Source organism: Vanessa tameamea, chromosome 22 (assembly GCF_037043105.1).
Source record: "Vanessa tameamea isolate UH-Manoa-2023 chromosome 22, ilVanTame1 primary haplotype, whole genome shotgun sequence".
Lineage (NCBI taxonomy): Eukaryota > Metazoa > Arthropoda > Insecta > Lepidoptera > Nymphalidae > Vanessa > Vanessa tameamea.
This window is the reverse complement of record NC_087330.1, coordinates 3,190,104-3,204,559: the sequence shown is the minus strand read 5'-3', so window position 1 is coordinate 3,204,559 and position 14,456 is coordinate 3,190,104. Positions and strand designations below refer to the sequence as shown.

Below are 14,456 nucleotides of genomic sequence, written 5' to 3'. Positions count from 1 at the left end.
TGGCCCTTCAAAAGAGTTACTGACTCTATACAGTCGAGTAACAGTATCAAATTTGTGTTTGTTCCTTGTATCAATGCTATGAGTATCACATTTTCCAGACCCATGGCATCAACAGTAAAGCCAAAAAATTCAGCTGACTCAACTGAATCAATCGAATCCATATTGATAAGTACATCAGACAAAAATTTTACAATTTTTGTTTTTTTATTATTTAGCCTAAAATTATATATGCTAAACCAGTTTACTATAGAGAGTGTACTATACAGAGATAGCATTGTTTACATCGTCATACTGTACCTGCTGTCTATTCATTTTAAAAACTAAGGAGGCATCATCAGCAAACAATACTATATCATGTTTGTTCCCAACAAGAAAGGGCAAGTCATTTATGTATATGAGGAACAGAAAAGGTCCAAGAATTGATTCTTAAGGGACCCCTATACCAACTTAGACCCCAGGAGGCCGTTTTCTTTTAACGTCAACCCTCTGAATTCTATTATTAAGATAAGAATTCAAAAAGTCGAGCGCACATTCTCTAATTCCATAGTGATAAAGGTCCCCACAGATCAGCAGTTTTCTTAATATTCAGTAAAGCTAAAGCGAAGTAATTATTACTAAATATATATTTTTTATATTTTGTTTGAATTTTTCATAGTTGTTTTATTTACCGAATATGTATTTAGATAAGCCTGTTATCATAGCAAAATAAAAAATATTTTATACTAATTTTAAGCAGAATATGCGTAGTCTTGGATAAATACGAAATTTGAAAACATTAAATAGACTTGTGTTTATAAATATCATGTCATTGTCAAAATAAATGCAATACAATTTGTTAATTGTTATTATTAAACAATATCTATTACATTCATACTCGTTTCCGTAATTATATATAATTATATGTATAATAAGGCGAAATTACGGGCAAATACAATTTTATAGCAGACATTTTATTTTTTAGTTGTAGTGATAAATATTAATTATGAATATTGATAGTGCTGCCGTAAGTATTTTGAAACGAGGCGTTGAATTAGATACCAACAAAAGATACACTGAAGCTCTTGTTTGTTATCAAGAAGGTATACAGATTTTAGTTAATAAGATGAAAGGTTTGTTTACTTTTATTACTAGACTAATTACTAGCTCAATATTCTCACTTGACAGGATATTTTAAAAACTTGAATGAATGATCATTATTATATTAATAGAATTAAAAATAATAATATGCTAACTCAAAATATCAGGTGCCAGTAAATTGATGAAATAATTTCTGTCAAAATCCTGTAATGTAATGTAAATATAAAGCTATTTTAATGTACAATTTATTAATTAAAGGTGAATGTAATGACACAACAAAAAGTTATTTAAGAAAAAAAGTTGAGGAGTACATGAATAGAGCAGAAGCAATTAAAAAGTTAGTTTTAAAGCAAAAAGAAGCTGGCCAGTTTCATGAACAAGTACACATAGAAAATAATTCTACTGGTCACAGTTACAAGACCTTGTTCGGAAGGTTTCTCGATGAGGAAATCCAGTATGTTAGTGTTGAAGATCCATATATAAGAAGTTTTCATCAGGTAACACTATTTTAATTTACTTTTTTTGTAAAACTAGTGCACATGTGACTTCATGCATGTAAAAGAGATATTTATAATATATAAATATTTATGGTAAAAAAAGGATCATTCGAATATTACATTTATGATTTTTTTTCTCATTACATGGTACACATTAATAAGCTACACTTTGGGTATCTTTACTGGTTATTCTGAAGAATATGTTGGCTGGTTAATCAATTAGTAGATATCAATAATATTATGACTTAAAACTATAGTAATAAATATATATAACTTCCACATATAAGTCTATTCCAGTCACAAGAGGACAAAAACCAAATGTTGTTTACATTGGACATTGAATTGAAAATATAATTGGTGAAGAGTTTGAATAATCTGTGTACATGATGATTTTGAAAAAAAAATTTGCATTGTTTTGTATGTCGAAGAACCTGTTATTGGAACTTTAGAAGTCAAATTTAAGTGGATATAAGGAGTTAAGTGAAACAGTGTCATATTATAAAATGGACATATATTTCAAAAATGAATCCATTGGAATATCTAAATCTAAGATTTGTTTATATATTGATTGTATAGGCTAGATCATATCAGTACCTGTCCCAGTGTTGCCATATGTAACATATCAGTATAGGACCTGAAAAAAATAAATCCTTCGCTTCCCTAAAATTTGCTTCTTGATTTCATTTTCATATTTAAATATTTATTTTGTTAACAGATTCAAAACTTTCTAAGGCTGTGTGAATTGCTAGCTAGGTCATGTAGTAATCTGAGACACATAGAACTAATTACTACAAAAGATGGAAAATCAGAAGGAGATCAACGGGAATGGCTCCTTAATCTTAAGAATGATTTAATAAAATACAATATAAAATTGATTGTAAAATATTCTGACACACTCCATGATAGGCAAATTACGTAAGTAAATGGATTATTGAGATAGTAAAATAATAGCTGTTTCCTTTGATCTTTATTTGAACTGACCAAAAGTTTGGAAGGAAAATTAAAGTACTAAGGGCATAAGTAGTTAGATACATATATACTTAGGAAATAATTATGTATTACTTTATCTAAAGACATACATATATTCATCAGGCACTTAATGCCTACTACAGTAGAGTAACACATTGCAAGGATACCTACTCATTTTGTATCAATGGAATTTGGAATACACTACTGTATTATACAATATTTAATTTTCGTCATTTATGCCAATATCATATTTACTGATACAATAAAAAACAAAGTAAGTTTATTAGTCACACTTTCAAGTTTTACGCATTACTCAAGTGTTTATAATGAAATTTAGCTTGCATACTGTTGGGTACAGAAAAGAAAATAGGGTACCTAATATCTGATCAGCAAAGCCTCCTTAAAATGTGGGCAAATACATAGACAAAGCCTCGGATGGAACTTAGTATCAAGCTAATTATTTGTATATATTTTTCAGATTGAGCTCTGGATGGATAATTAAAATTGGAAGAGGACTAGATTTTTTTAAAGCGCCCGAAAATAAGTTCTGCCTCGGTGTGTTTGATTTGGATTTGAGGCCGTGTCACGAGACCACAGTTGACATAGTTCATTCGAAAAATGTTAAGCAATCATATGGATGAAATGTTGTAATTATTGCTGTTGTTGTAAATTACCCTTGTGGTATTCTTGACAATGTAAATAATAACGATTGAAATATTAAAAAAAGAATAAGAATACAAAGATACAGTTAATAAAACTTTACATTCAATGTTTGTACCATTTATTATATTTTATGTCAATAAAATGTTTTCATATTTAAAGAGTTTTTAAAATCCGTGTAGTCCCACGCACCCCCCACTTTCCATCACGTGGGGGAAGCGCGTAATGCGTTTTTCCAGCGAGAAAAAAAAAGACCATTGGCCTCTATAACACGCAATATATAGGAAACTAAACTACTTTCAAAATCAACCGCGACAGTAATATTTATTTACTATTAAGCAAACAACGCCATCTAGTGACCACATAACAACTCGTGGGGTTGATTTATGGGTTATATTAATTAAATAGTATTATATCTTCCATTTCAATGTTGTTATAGAATGTACTTAGATACATTTTTTCTAATTAATCTAACATTTATCGCTTAAAACACTTTGTTAGTTGATTCAATATCGTATAGAGATGTTAGAAAGATTTAAAAAAATATATTTTTATATAACTAAGAGCCTCTAACTAGTCTGTTTGAGTTGGTAACGTAGAGTATGCCCAGAAGTAAAGGTGAGGTACAAATTAAAAAACAAAATGACTTTTTTTTATAATAGAGCATTATATTTTATTTTATAAACAACAATACGCAGAACTAATCAAGTTCCTGTTTAATATATTTTTACAAATTATAAAAGTTTGAGTAAAATTATAAGTTCTTTTACAATGAGTTAGTCGAGAGCTGTGATGTTTTCATACATAAATTTATTTACGAGAACAATAAAATAATTTATGTTGTCGTCTTGGTTAATAACAATATTAAGTTGTTGCCCGGGTGCTTAGATAAAGCGTTTCTAGCGAACGTTAGGTCCGTGATCGAATGGACGATGTAACTATGAACTATATAATTATATAAATTTAAAGTAAATGTTACAATTTGCGCCAAGTTTAAATTTTAGTATCCATTCTACGTTCTTACAATGTTATGTCAATTGTTTAATTTTGTAGTGCAACTCGTGACCTGACAGACGTCAGAAACGAATTCTCTCACCGGTCGCCGGTCGGCTTTCCGCTTTAGTACTATAGACGTGCATGGAATAACATGTAGGATAAAGACTAGCCTAAGTATGGCCTCTCAGGGACTATAACATAAATTATTAAACAAAAAGCTATAAACATTTTATTTACAATTATTATAAACATAAAAAGTACAAGAGGACTTGCAACTATACAGATTATACTATATTAGTAAAAAGTATAGCATGAAATTTTATTCAATTGTCAACTTTTTTTTTTGACTTGATTGTAAAAATTGGGCAAATAAACATAAAAAGGAGTCTTTTTTTGAGAATTAAGCAGTTTTAAACATACCAGCGAATATATTTAATAGTTTAATCAGTAAAAAAATCTTATTTTTTAATTTTCTGTTAGTTACTAAATATATAATCTTTGGAATGTTCTCAGCATGAAATCTCTTAGATTAATTAGTACTTCTTTTATAGCTCATACAGCCAGATTTATAAATAATGGCTTATTTGTTTATAGGCTATAAACGGCGAACCAAATCTACATATGTCTCTGTTGTTACAAAACTTATAACGTAATAAAAAAATGAGTAAAAATGCAATGTGAAAGTCCATTAAAATCTCATAGGGTTCAATTCTTCGGTTGCATTCGAATCGGAAATAAAAGTCAGAGCGTTAAAATTCCGCTATTGATTAATTCGGCGCCTTAATGTTTGGAAGTTCACTACTAATAATAGAGGTATAATAATTTATTTGATGTAAAATAAATATATTGTAAAATCATAAGCAATAACTTTGACACAAAGACAAAATATTAACTATGTTTATTACACATAGCTCTCTTGTTTAGCAGAGAACAGCATTAAAGATTCCATTAAGTGAGGTTTGATCATTTCATCAACATCTTTCTGGTCTGTGAAGGCCTCCGGATGGTGCTTGTAAATGGTCCGGAGGGCCTTAAGACAATGAATGAGGGTCTGGTCTGGGTTGACATCCGTGTGAGGGCGTGTTCGCTGCAACCTAACCAAGCGGGTAAGATGAGGAACGCCCTCGAGTTGAACGATCTGACTTGCTACATCTGGTACTATCGCCAGTCTGAAATAAATGATATAAAGTAAGTAAGTTGAAATTATACAAATACACAAATTTGATCATATCGTCAGTGGAAAGGAAAAACCACCAAAATAGTACTTTTGGATAATGAGTAAGTTACTAAACTTAATTTCTCAAAACTATCATTCTGGCGCTTTAGCCTTTTGCTTTCTACTGAGAATATTATACGTATATCAAAATAAGAATAGTCACCGTGACATAGCCTCAGCGGCGTGCGCGTGCAGACGCAGCTGCGCGCGCAGCTCGGCGGCGCGCGGCGCCAGCGCGGGCGCGACGCGCACGAAGCAGCAGAGCGCGGCGCCGGCGCAGCGCGCGCCCGACAGCCACAGCACGCAGCGCGGCACGCGGGACAGCGACGACAGCAGCGCCGCCGTTTGCTCCTGAAACGAACAATTCAGAATTCGATTAAACTACCCATGCATAGTGATGCCAACTTGAGGGTTTCCCCCAAAATTTTATGGGGAAACGAGATGTACAGGGGTTTATTTAGGGAGATTTTTAAGGGGAACATTAAAAAAAGATGAGTATAAAATAATGACATTAATCAAGAACTCTTAGTAGTGTACAATATAGTCGGGCTATTGGTAAATCGCATGAGATGTGTTAATCTAAAGTTTATTTATTTTTATTTCTTCTTATATCTAAATATTACGGCCACTGACCTGTAGGAACACGGATAGATTCGGTCCACGGCGTTTCACCGCATCCAACAGTCTATCGAGAGTTTTGTTCTTCATTAGCACCTCTACGATATCGGCGCCAGTGTTTGTGTCCTGCTTTTTTTCCAACTCCAACTCTCTGACGAGGTTCACGAGGCACGCAGTGCAAAGTAGCAATAGTTGACAGCAATCCGTACGAGAAAGAATATCTGCGAAGGAATATAATGTATACATGAAAAATACCTAAACGAATACTTGAGTAATTTTCTTAATGATTATGTTAAACATTAGCTTTGCGTAAGTTATTCTGCTGTTATTGCGTTTGAACATTGAGTGAGATGTTATAACAATAATTAAATTATTAATACCATAAGAGATAACGTTTATCGGGAAAATTATATAATCTTTTGTTTCCATCATCAGTGTAATATATATTAATTTGGTAATTAAAATTTATATCGTCATAATAATCTGAATAAATGTGCCTTTTACTTTTTTTAATAATCCGTATGTATGTATCTACTTCATAAAACATAGTATATGTTGATTGTGCTCAGTATCTCGTAAATCGTAATGTTTTATAATGTTTCTGACGCATAGTATATAAATGTATAAAATATATTCGTATAAGACAAATCCTCTACGATGAGTGTTTACACAAATAATGAACAGGCGTTTTAAAAAAATTGTAAGCACCATTTGACTTAGATGTTGGTAAGAAAAAGTGTTGCCGCTATTCATCACTAGATGTCGTATACTTTGTTGAAGTTGTATGGTATACAAAACTTAATTTTATAATATTCTACGTTCCGTCCCTAGTTAAATTCTCAGAATTATATGCGTAATCATTCAAAATACGTACACGTATCAGTAGAAAAAAAACCTCGTCATTGTATTATACTGAAATATATTTCTAAAAAAAACGATTTATTTATTTTGAAGGTATCAACTCAAATCAAATCAACGTATTTTTTTTTAGGTAAAGTATTAAATAATAACTATAACGCGAATTTTATAATTTTATTAAAGCATGAGCTTTGCGTTTGTAGTAATCAAGTATAAATATATTGATACAGCAATATAAAATACTATGAAATTAATTTCTGGCTACTTTTTTAAGCGATTAAATATATACTTATAAATCGAATGATACATTATACTTATTGGAAAATAAGGCGTGTCAGTATTATATGTTGTTAAACATTAAATATAGTGTTGTTTTCTTGAACATTCGTGTGTAATTTATATAAGATACACATAAAAAGTAATTAAATATTTTGAATTAACAATAAAATCAAATATGTTATTAACTTTCAACTTACCAGTAATATTTGCAACGATGCTTTTCAAAAACACGTGTAATTGTGTAAGGTCATAGTGACCTCTCAGCCAGGGCGCAGTGATCTGCGTCAGGACAGTGATGGCTTCTCGCATCTGGGGTTCTGGGTTCGATTTATCCGAGAGAATGTCTGATAGTATTTCGATACCACCACCCTGAAAATAACATTGTTTATGTAAAGGAATTTGATGTCGTAGAAAGTAGTAAATTAATTTAATTTTGAAGCATACATTTTAAAATAGAAATAAATAAAGAAATTATTTGAAGTTAAAACTGTAATTACGTACTACATATATATTTATGAAATGTACAATTAAATACATGCAATTTTTACGTAACCTCCTTCAGGTGTTTATAAAATAAATACTTTATAATAAATCGTGAAACGTCCGCCCCCTAATAGTTTATTTATGAGTTCAATTAAAATAAAAAAAAATACAAGTAAATTAAGTTTGTTATGCGGAATACACACAATAATCCAATTCAATTATAACGTACCTCTTCAAACTGCTTGACCGCATCCCCGTTGACGCAGACCGTTGCGAGCGCTCTCAAAGACAGCGCCTTTATTGAGCTCTTCTTGGTCTCAATTATGGCCGTTAACAGCGCCCTGGGCACTCCGCAGTCCACGAACGGTAGCTCAGTGACGTTCTTCATGATCTTAGCACACTTTTCGTGTAACGAATTTTCTGTATTTCCAGTTAGCATCGCTAAATGTCCGATAGAAGTTAGTGTGCTCTTTAGAATCATGTCTGATGGTGGTTCTTCGATTATTGACACAAGTGTCTAAAAAATAATGACATATTAGATTAAATACTTGCATTGATAAATAAAGAATAGAATTTGAGATTGTTTTAGGATAGATACAAGTTCCCACAATTACGATTGTTTTTGAATATCGACGTTTTTATCTTGAATACTATTTTATCCTATGAGAAAAAGACAAAATTAAACCGTGTCCATTAACGCCTAAAAGCCATATGAATATTTTTAATCCGACATTTCCTCTAGTCACATATCGTACGTTACGATATATAAAAAAATATCAAAAGTTTAGTACTATTAAAAGATTAGATATTATTATGAAAGAAGTGAACGAGTGCGCTTTATGGTCAGTACCTTTGCCTAAACCCAATTAATGAAACAAAAAAAAAATTAACTTGTAAATTTGTGTTTACAAGGAAGTAGATAGCAGACGCAACACGATGTTTTCCAGTTTAGGAATTCACGGAGCATAAAATATGTAATTGGGATTACAGAACATAGAATTGGCCATAACACTATACTCTATCGAATATTGCATTCCTACGATATTAAATATCCACTTGTTTATGTAAATTGTGAGATTATATCTCAGCTATTTATTCCAACGATGCATTCACTAGTCGTTAGCCGTATTAGATTTCAATTTAAACTATTACATTTTGATTGTATGGCCAATTAGTGACTTATGTTATTAGTATTTTTTTGTTTTAATGAATATTCTAGAAATATTTTCTAACTTTCTTATTTTATGGGTATCTGTAAAATTATTTAAAATGTAAAATTGTGAAATCTGTTAAAAGTATGCTTTCGACTACAGAAAAAAAGGAGATTAAATTAATGAATATGGTACCAACCTTCATTTGCTGAACTAAAACAGCTTTGGTCGTTTCTAGAAATATTTCGATCAACGTATCCAAATGTTTCTGAACTAAACTCCATTCGGGTTTACTTTCATTTAGTTCAATTTTCACGTCTTCTCCGATATCTATTAGTTTTTGGAGATATATTTGTAGGGATAGTTTGATTTTGTCCCATCTTTCTGGTGTTTCTCCCGGAGGTTTCGTATTCAAGGTGATGCTGTGAGCTAGCACGAATTCATTGATATTCGCTACGAGGAGACATATTTGCTCTTCCGTAGTCTGTTGTGATTCAATTTGTCTGAAATAAAATAATTTGTTATAAACTCTGTCTTAAACATATCAATATTATATATTTTTAGTAATATTTAAAAAGAATATTTACCTTATCACGTCACTATATTGGTGTACTATGATCTGCCCGTGTGTCTGCACCTTTTTTATATTACCGGTAATTGTGGCTGAACTAGCTGATACTAGTGCTTTCATCTCAGCACCGAGAGGTTTACTTTGAAGCGTCGTCATACATTCGTTCTCACATGAACCGACCAAATCGCACAGCCAATACTGAACTGGTTCCGGTTTTCTTTCACACAACCGTTCTAATGTTGTCTGATCTATGCTTCTTTCTCTGTACAATATCTCGTTGCGGTTGTTTAAAATTAACCTAAAATAATAATAATGATTAGAATGCTTTATGGAAAAATTTATATACAATTAAATACCAACATGACATTGATAATGAAAACATCTTACCCGCTGTTGAAATTTTCTAAGAGATTGACTCTCCGAGGAGTTTTCTTATTACTACTCTTTACACCATTCATAAACTCATGAGGTGCGAGCATTTTTGGTGTCGACGTACATGCTAAGTCTAACTGAACGTCCATGAAATTCATGTCTTCAAATTTTAACTTTTCTCTTTTAGAATCGTGCGATAAATCTTTGTTTGATTTCGAGTCTGTATCGTATGGAATCTTTTGTTTATCTTGAAACTGTGGGGGTGGCGTTAGACTACCATTTTTGGCGTTACCATTATTTTCCGAAATTTTATCTTTTTCTTTTAAATTTGCATCATTTTCTGTAGACACGAGTCTTTCATTATAATTTGGTATTAACATTTCATGTTGTTCTGGATACCCAACAATGACCCAGGAGCTCTGCTCGCATGTACGAGGTAAACCTAGTGATGGCACTCGACTTCCATTTAAAATTCCACCTGCCTTGTTGTCAACAACGCCAGGTTTCTCCTTTTTCGAGGAAAATAATTTGAATGGCTCCTTGATTTTTTCCCCTTTTGTGCGATGTTTCGCTTTAGGACCGACTTTTTTTGTAGGCTTCAAGTGAAGGCTATCCATAATATTTTTTCCCAATAAAGCTTTAGTTGGTTTGTGCATTTGTTCTTTTGGATATACCATTTTTGGTTTAGATAATTCATCTTCATCTATGTATCCCAAAGAACGATAACCATCTTGAATATCTAATATTTGTTGATCTAATCTCTGTCCTTCAAAATTAAGTGACTGATTTAATCTATTCCTTTGAAATATAGGAGTAGTGGAAATAGGAATGTTTTCCTCATTTGACGTACTACGTCTAAATTCAGATATTGCTGAAGACATTCTTTCGGTCGGAACATAAGATACGTTAGTTATCGGTGTCCGAACTCTTGGCTGATTGTTGACTGCGATTTCATTATCGTGACATAGTTTTATATATTCAATACTGTCATCGGATTTATTTTTGTTCGTTTCTAAATCTTTTACTTTCGCTAATTTGATTGTTTTAGGGCTGTCAGTATCAGGACCCGATACGATTTTTTTAACTGGATACTTTTTAGAAGGGCTTAAAATATTTAAATTCTTTACAGATATATCTTTGGTATCGACTTCTATTGCACTCGTATTTGGAGTATTCTCGTTATTCTTTATGGTAATGTTTTGAACGTTATTATTTGACATTATACTTTTAACATTTTTTGTAGAATTTGTATTAAAATTGTTGTCATAATTTTTTGTAACTTTATCGATATTTTGTTTATCGTCATTAACATTTCTTGGAGTTGGATATTTAGTTTCTACGTTATTATCATCTTTATCTTTTAATAATTCCATATGTTCTTCATCTTTATGAATTTCGCAATATTTTTGCAAATCGTAGGGAGTCTGAATTACACTGCTACTTCTCAATCTCGGCTTAGGTGTAGGAGTAGCACCACTAGCATTATCAGACACGTTTGAACTGTCAACGACGTCTTTATTATTTAAAGGGTTTAAAAAATCGTTGGCTTGCTTAACAGTTACATTTTCATTATTATTCGAGTCGCTGCTATTTGATGATTTATTTTTATCACTACTTTCAGGCGAAGAATAATACTGAGATGTCGGTGGAGAGCTGTCAGAGTCCGAGAACCCTGAATCTTGGCTCTTATGACTGCCGGGACTGCCGTGTCGAAGAGGCCATTGATTTGGCACATTATTCGCGCGCGCCAAATTATCGTGGCTATTGTTCCTTTGTTCGGGCTGATTAGCTATCCAATGAGGAAGCTGAGGCTCCCATTCTTGGTCATCTCTCCGATTGTTTTGGTTCCACTCGGGTTGAGCCACTGGACTGCCAATATTTGGCGATGCGTCACCCCACCAAACTTTGCTTCTTGTTCGTTGAAAATTTGACATCCTGTGAAACAAAAAAAAACACAAAGAGTTAGGTAAATGAATCGTGGGAAAATTGAAGGTGACGGGTGTAATGATCGGTTCAAACTTCAAATGACGTAATTTCTTGGTCCATTATAGCCGGGTATAGGCCGAGAATGCACGACGCGTGATGCGTGTCGGCTCTTTCCTTATGATCAAACTATAATTACATATTTAATACATGATGCATTCCAACATAACAACAATCTGAATCGATAGGTTAAATTATTAGGTGACAAATTATTACTATTAATATGGTCATAACGCAACATTTAACATTTGAAAACACGCTTCGAGCAGATGCTTAAAACCGTTGCAGATTCTATTGTATGAGTGCATTATTCGAAGTTCAAACACTAAGCATTGATTTCGGCGCCCCTCGTGTGCCTTTGACGTAGCAACTGGGACTTTGCGTATTCTTATAGTAAACGCTTAAACGTACTAATTGTAAGTAACATACAATTTGAGACTATATTTAGTTGTATTAGGATTCATAATCGATCGTTGCAAAATAATCTCTTTCCTAAGTTAAATAAGGCTAGCTTGCGGTTTGTCTGAGTCAAGATATGAATCACAATAACCAAGTGTTACTTATTTGTAATGATAGTCGATTTGAATCAAGTAAAACATAAGACAGTAGCGACCACGGACACGTACGCAATGTTAATTCTTTATTTAAACTTTATAGATCACATACAATTGAACGGTAAAAAAGATTTAACGCCTACTAAGCATTCTCTGTCGAACGGTCTTGCTACGCAGATTCACGACGGCGGTTGTTTCAATTTTAATTAACAAAAATAATAATAATAACTTTTGACTAGGAAAGATAAAAAAACTAAGATAATGGTATTGATTCTATAAATATTAAGCATGATTTATAATTTGTTATTGAGAATATTCTTAATGAGACGACTCCAATAAGAAATTACGTATGTTAATTATCTACATTATATATTTAATAATATATATGTTGATTGTTTCTTCTTTCAAATTATAATATTTGTTCGTCGACAATGAGACACGTCATAAAAATATATGATTTATTTAAATACTATAGTAGCTATCACCCTGGCTTCGGATGGACTAAAGGTCTACTTTACGTTTATCATAAACACATTTCAGCCAATTTTCACAAAACTTAAATGAATTATACACCGAAATCTTTCTATTGAATCTGTCTATTGCTGAAAATCGTGTAGAATCGTTCGGTAGTTACGAACGCGATGGGTGATTGGGAGGGCCAGTCTATGTCACAAACTTCTTTTATAATTCCATATTTCGTGTGTGGTTCAAAATATGTTTTTTTTTATCTGTTCAACCATTCGTCTTGTAAGTTTTGCACACATTTAGTGATTTAGTTTAGTTTTGTCGATGCTAAAAATTAAGTTCAATTAAGTTCCCTAAATTTAAAATATCCAGCGACTTCCTACTAAACAGACACACAGAAAAAATATTTTAAATGTTTATATATTTTTAGTCTGCGTAATAACGGCAACACACCTGCGATCTGCGATGAATAATTTCACTTCTCATTGGAAAAATGATTCATATAGATACAATATTTTAATTTTATTAAAAGTATACTCCTTGAAATATTTATACATTCTTTTCGATAGAAAAAAATCATAAAATGAAAGGAGTATAATAAAACTAAATTGCTATTTTACGCCGATTAATCTCTTACGAAAATTAAGTTAAAACTCGTTATATTTTGACCTTACGTCGATTTAATTGCTCGATAATTTCGATATAAAGAATTGTGCATGAAAACAATACTTTGGCAATAATCAAATTGCTAAGGTATTTAATATATTTTTAAGCCCACATTTGAAATGACGCAATGGCTATACAAGTAAATCTTAGCCGAATATTTAAGTTTTCATCTTATTATGAACATTTTTAATATAATTTATTTGTTTAAGCATAAGACCAACAATACATGGGCCAGTGGTTAGAACGTGTGCATCTTAACGAAGATTGCGGGTTCAAACCCAGGCGAGCTCCAATGAATTTATTGTGTAATGTGCTTAATTTGTGTTAATGCTGGATGTGCCTTATTTCAAAGAAATACGACCACATGTGTAGCCACTAACCTGCATGGGAGCAGCGCGTGAAATTAGCTCCAAAACTTTTCCTCAAAGTTTGAGGAGCCTTTAGCCCAACAGTGGGGCATATATGCTGTTATTTACTTTAATATTTGTTTAGATCAACTTCACGAACCACTTCACACGACATAGATCCACGCTTCTCCGTCTTATGAAACCACAACGCGACGTCACTAGTATTATACTTTTAACCGACTTTAAAAAACGAAACAGGCTATCAATTATACTTTTTTGTCTTGATATACTCAGTCATCATTCCTAAATAACATTCGCGATATAATCTGTGTCTGTTTGGCTTCCAAGATAGACAGAAATAAATTATTTTTGTAAAAAAAATAATTTCGTTTACAAAGCTCAGGCGTCCGCTCGTTTACTATATAAACATATATTTAATTACGACGATTCTGTATTACACATTGCAAGTGACCTAAGTTGCGCAAACTATCAGTTCAGTACTAATGGTGGCGCGTACACACTAACGACCGTTAATTACTGAGAAATATTTTTAATAATTAGCGCTCATAGCTGGATTATTTCGTCATACTTGTCTGATGTTAATTGTTAAAATCTAGTTATCTTGCACTTCATACGGAGTAAACAAGTTATCTAAGAAATGTTTATGCTTTTAAAATTCCATGCTAGCCTGGAA

General features: G+C 32.2%; 2 protein-coding genes across 3 annotated transcripts in view; one reads left to right on the top strand and one right to left on the bottom strand.

The window, feature by feature from the left end:
- Positions 1-909: 909 nt before the first annotated feature.
- On the top strand, positions 910-3,281 carry LOC113393617 (MIT domain-containing protein 1-like). Its single transcript, XM_026630600.2, has 4 exons — positions 910-1,109; positions 1,336-1,574; positions 2,290-2,489; positions 3,022-3,281. The coding sequence occupies exons 1-4, from the start codon at positions 983-985 to the stop codon at positions 3,182-3,184; spliced, it is 729 nt and encodes a 242-aa protein (XP_026486385.1). The 5' UTR covers positions 910-982; the 3' UTR covers positions 3,185-3,281.
- A 569-nt stretch (positions 3,282-3,850) lies between these two features.
- Positions 3,851-14,456, bottom strand: part of LOC113393615 (uncharacterized) — a 39,279-nt gene continuing 28,673 nt past the window's right edge. For both annotated transcript variants that reach the window (XM_026630597.2, XM_026630598.2), the window contains exons 2-9: positions 9,763-11,682; positions 9,392-9,673; positions 9,004-9,307; positions 7,883-8,170; positions 7,368-7,539; positions 6,049-6,254; positions 5,579-5,766; positions 3,851-5,368 (exon numbers count right to left, since the gene is read on the bottom strand). In XM_026630597.2, the coding sequence (XP_026486382.2) occupies positions 5,101-5,368; positions 5,579-5,766; positions 6,049-6,254; positions 7,368-7,539; positions 7,883-8,170; positions 9,004-9,307; positions 9,392-9,673; positions 9,763-11,681 (3,627 nt within the window). In that variant the 5' untranslated portion in view covers position 11,682 and the 3' untranslated portion in view covers positions 3,851-5,100. The remainder of the gene's footprint in view (positions 5,369-5,578; positions 5,767-6,048; positions 6,255-7,367; positions 7,540-7,882; positions 8,171-9,003; positions 9,308-9,391; positions 9,674-9,762; positions 11,683-14,456) is intronic.

Bases quoted from the DNA above. Each gene is read 5' to 3' on its own strand.
- LOC113393617 (XM_026630600.2), top strand. From the start codon at position 983: ATGAATATTGATAGTGCTGCCGTAAGTATTTTGAAACGAGGCGTTGAA. The intron at 1,575-2,289 runs GTAACACTATTT...TTTTGTTAACAG, and splicing joins ATATAAGAAGTTTTCATCAG to ATTCAAAACTTTCTAAGGCT. The intron at 2,490-3,021 runs GTAAGTAAATGG...TATATTTTTCAG, and splicing joins CTCCATGATAGGCAAATTAC to ATTGAGCTCTGGATGGATAA.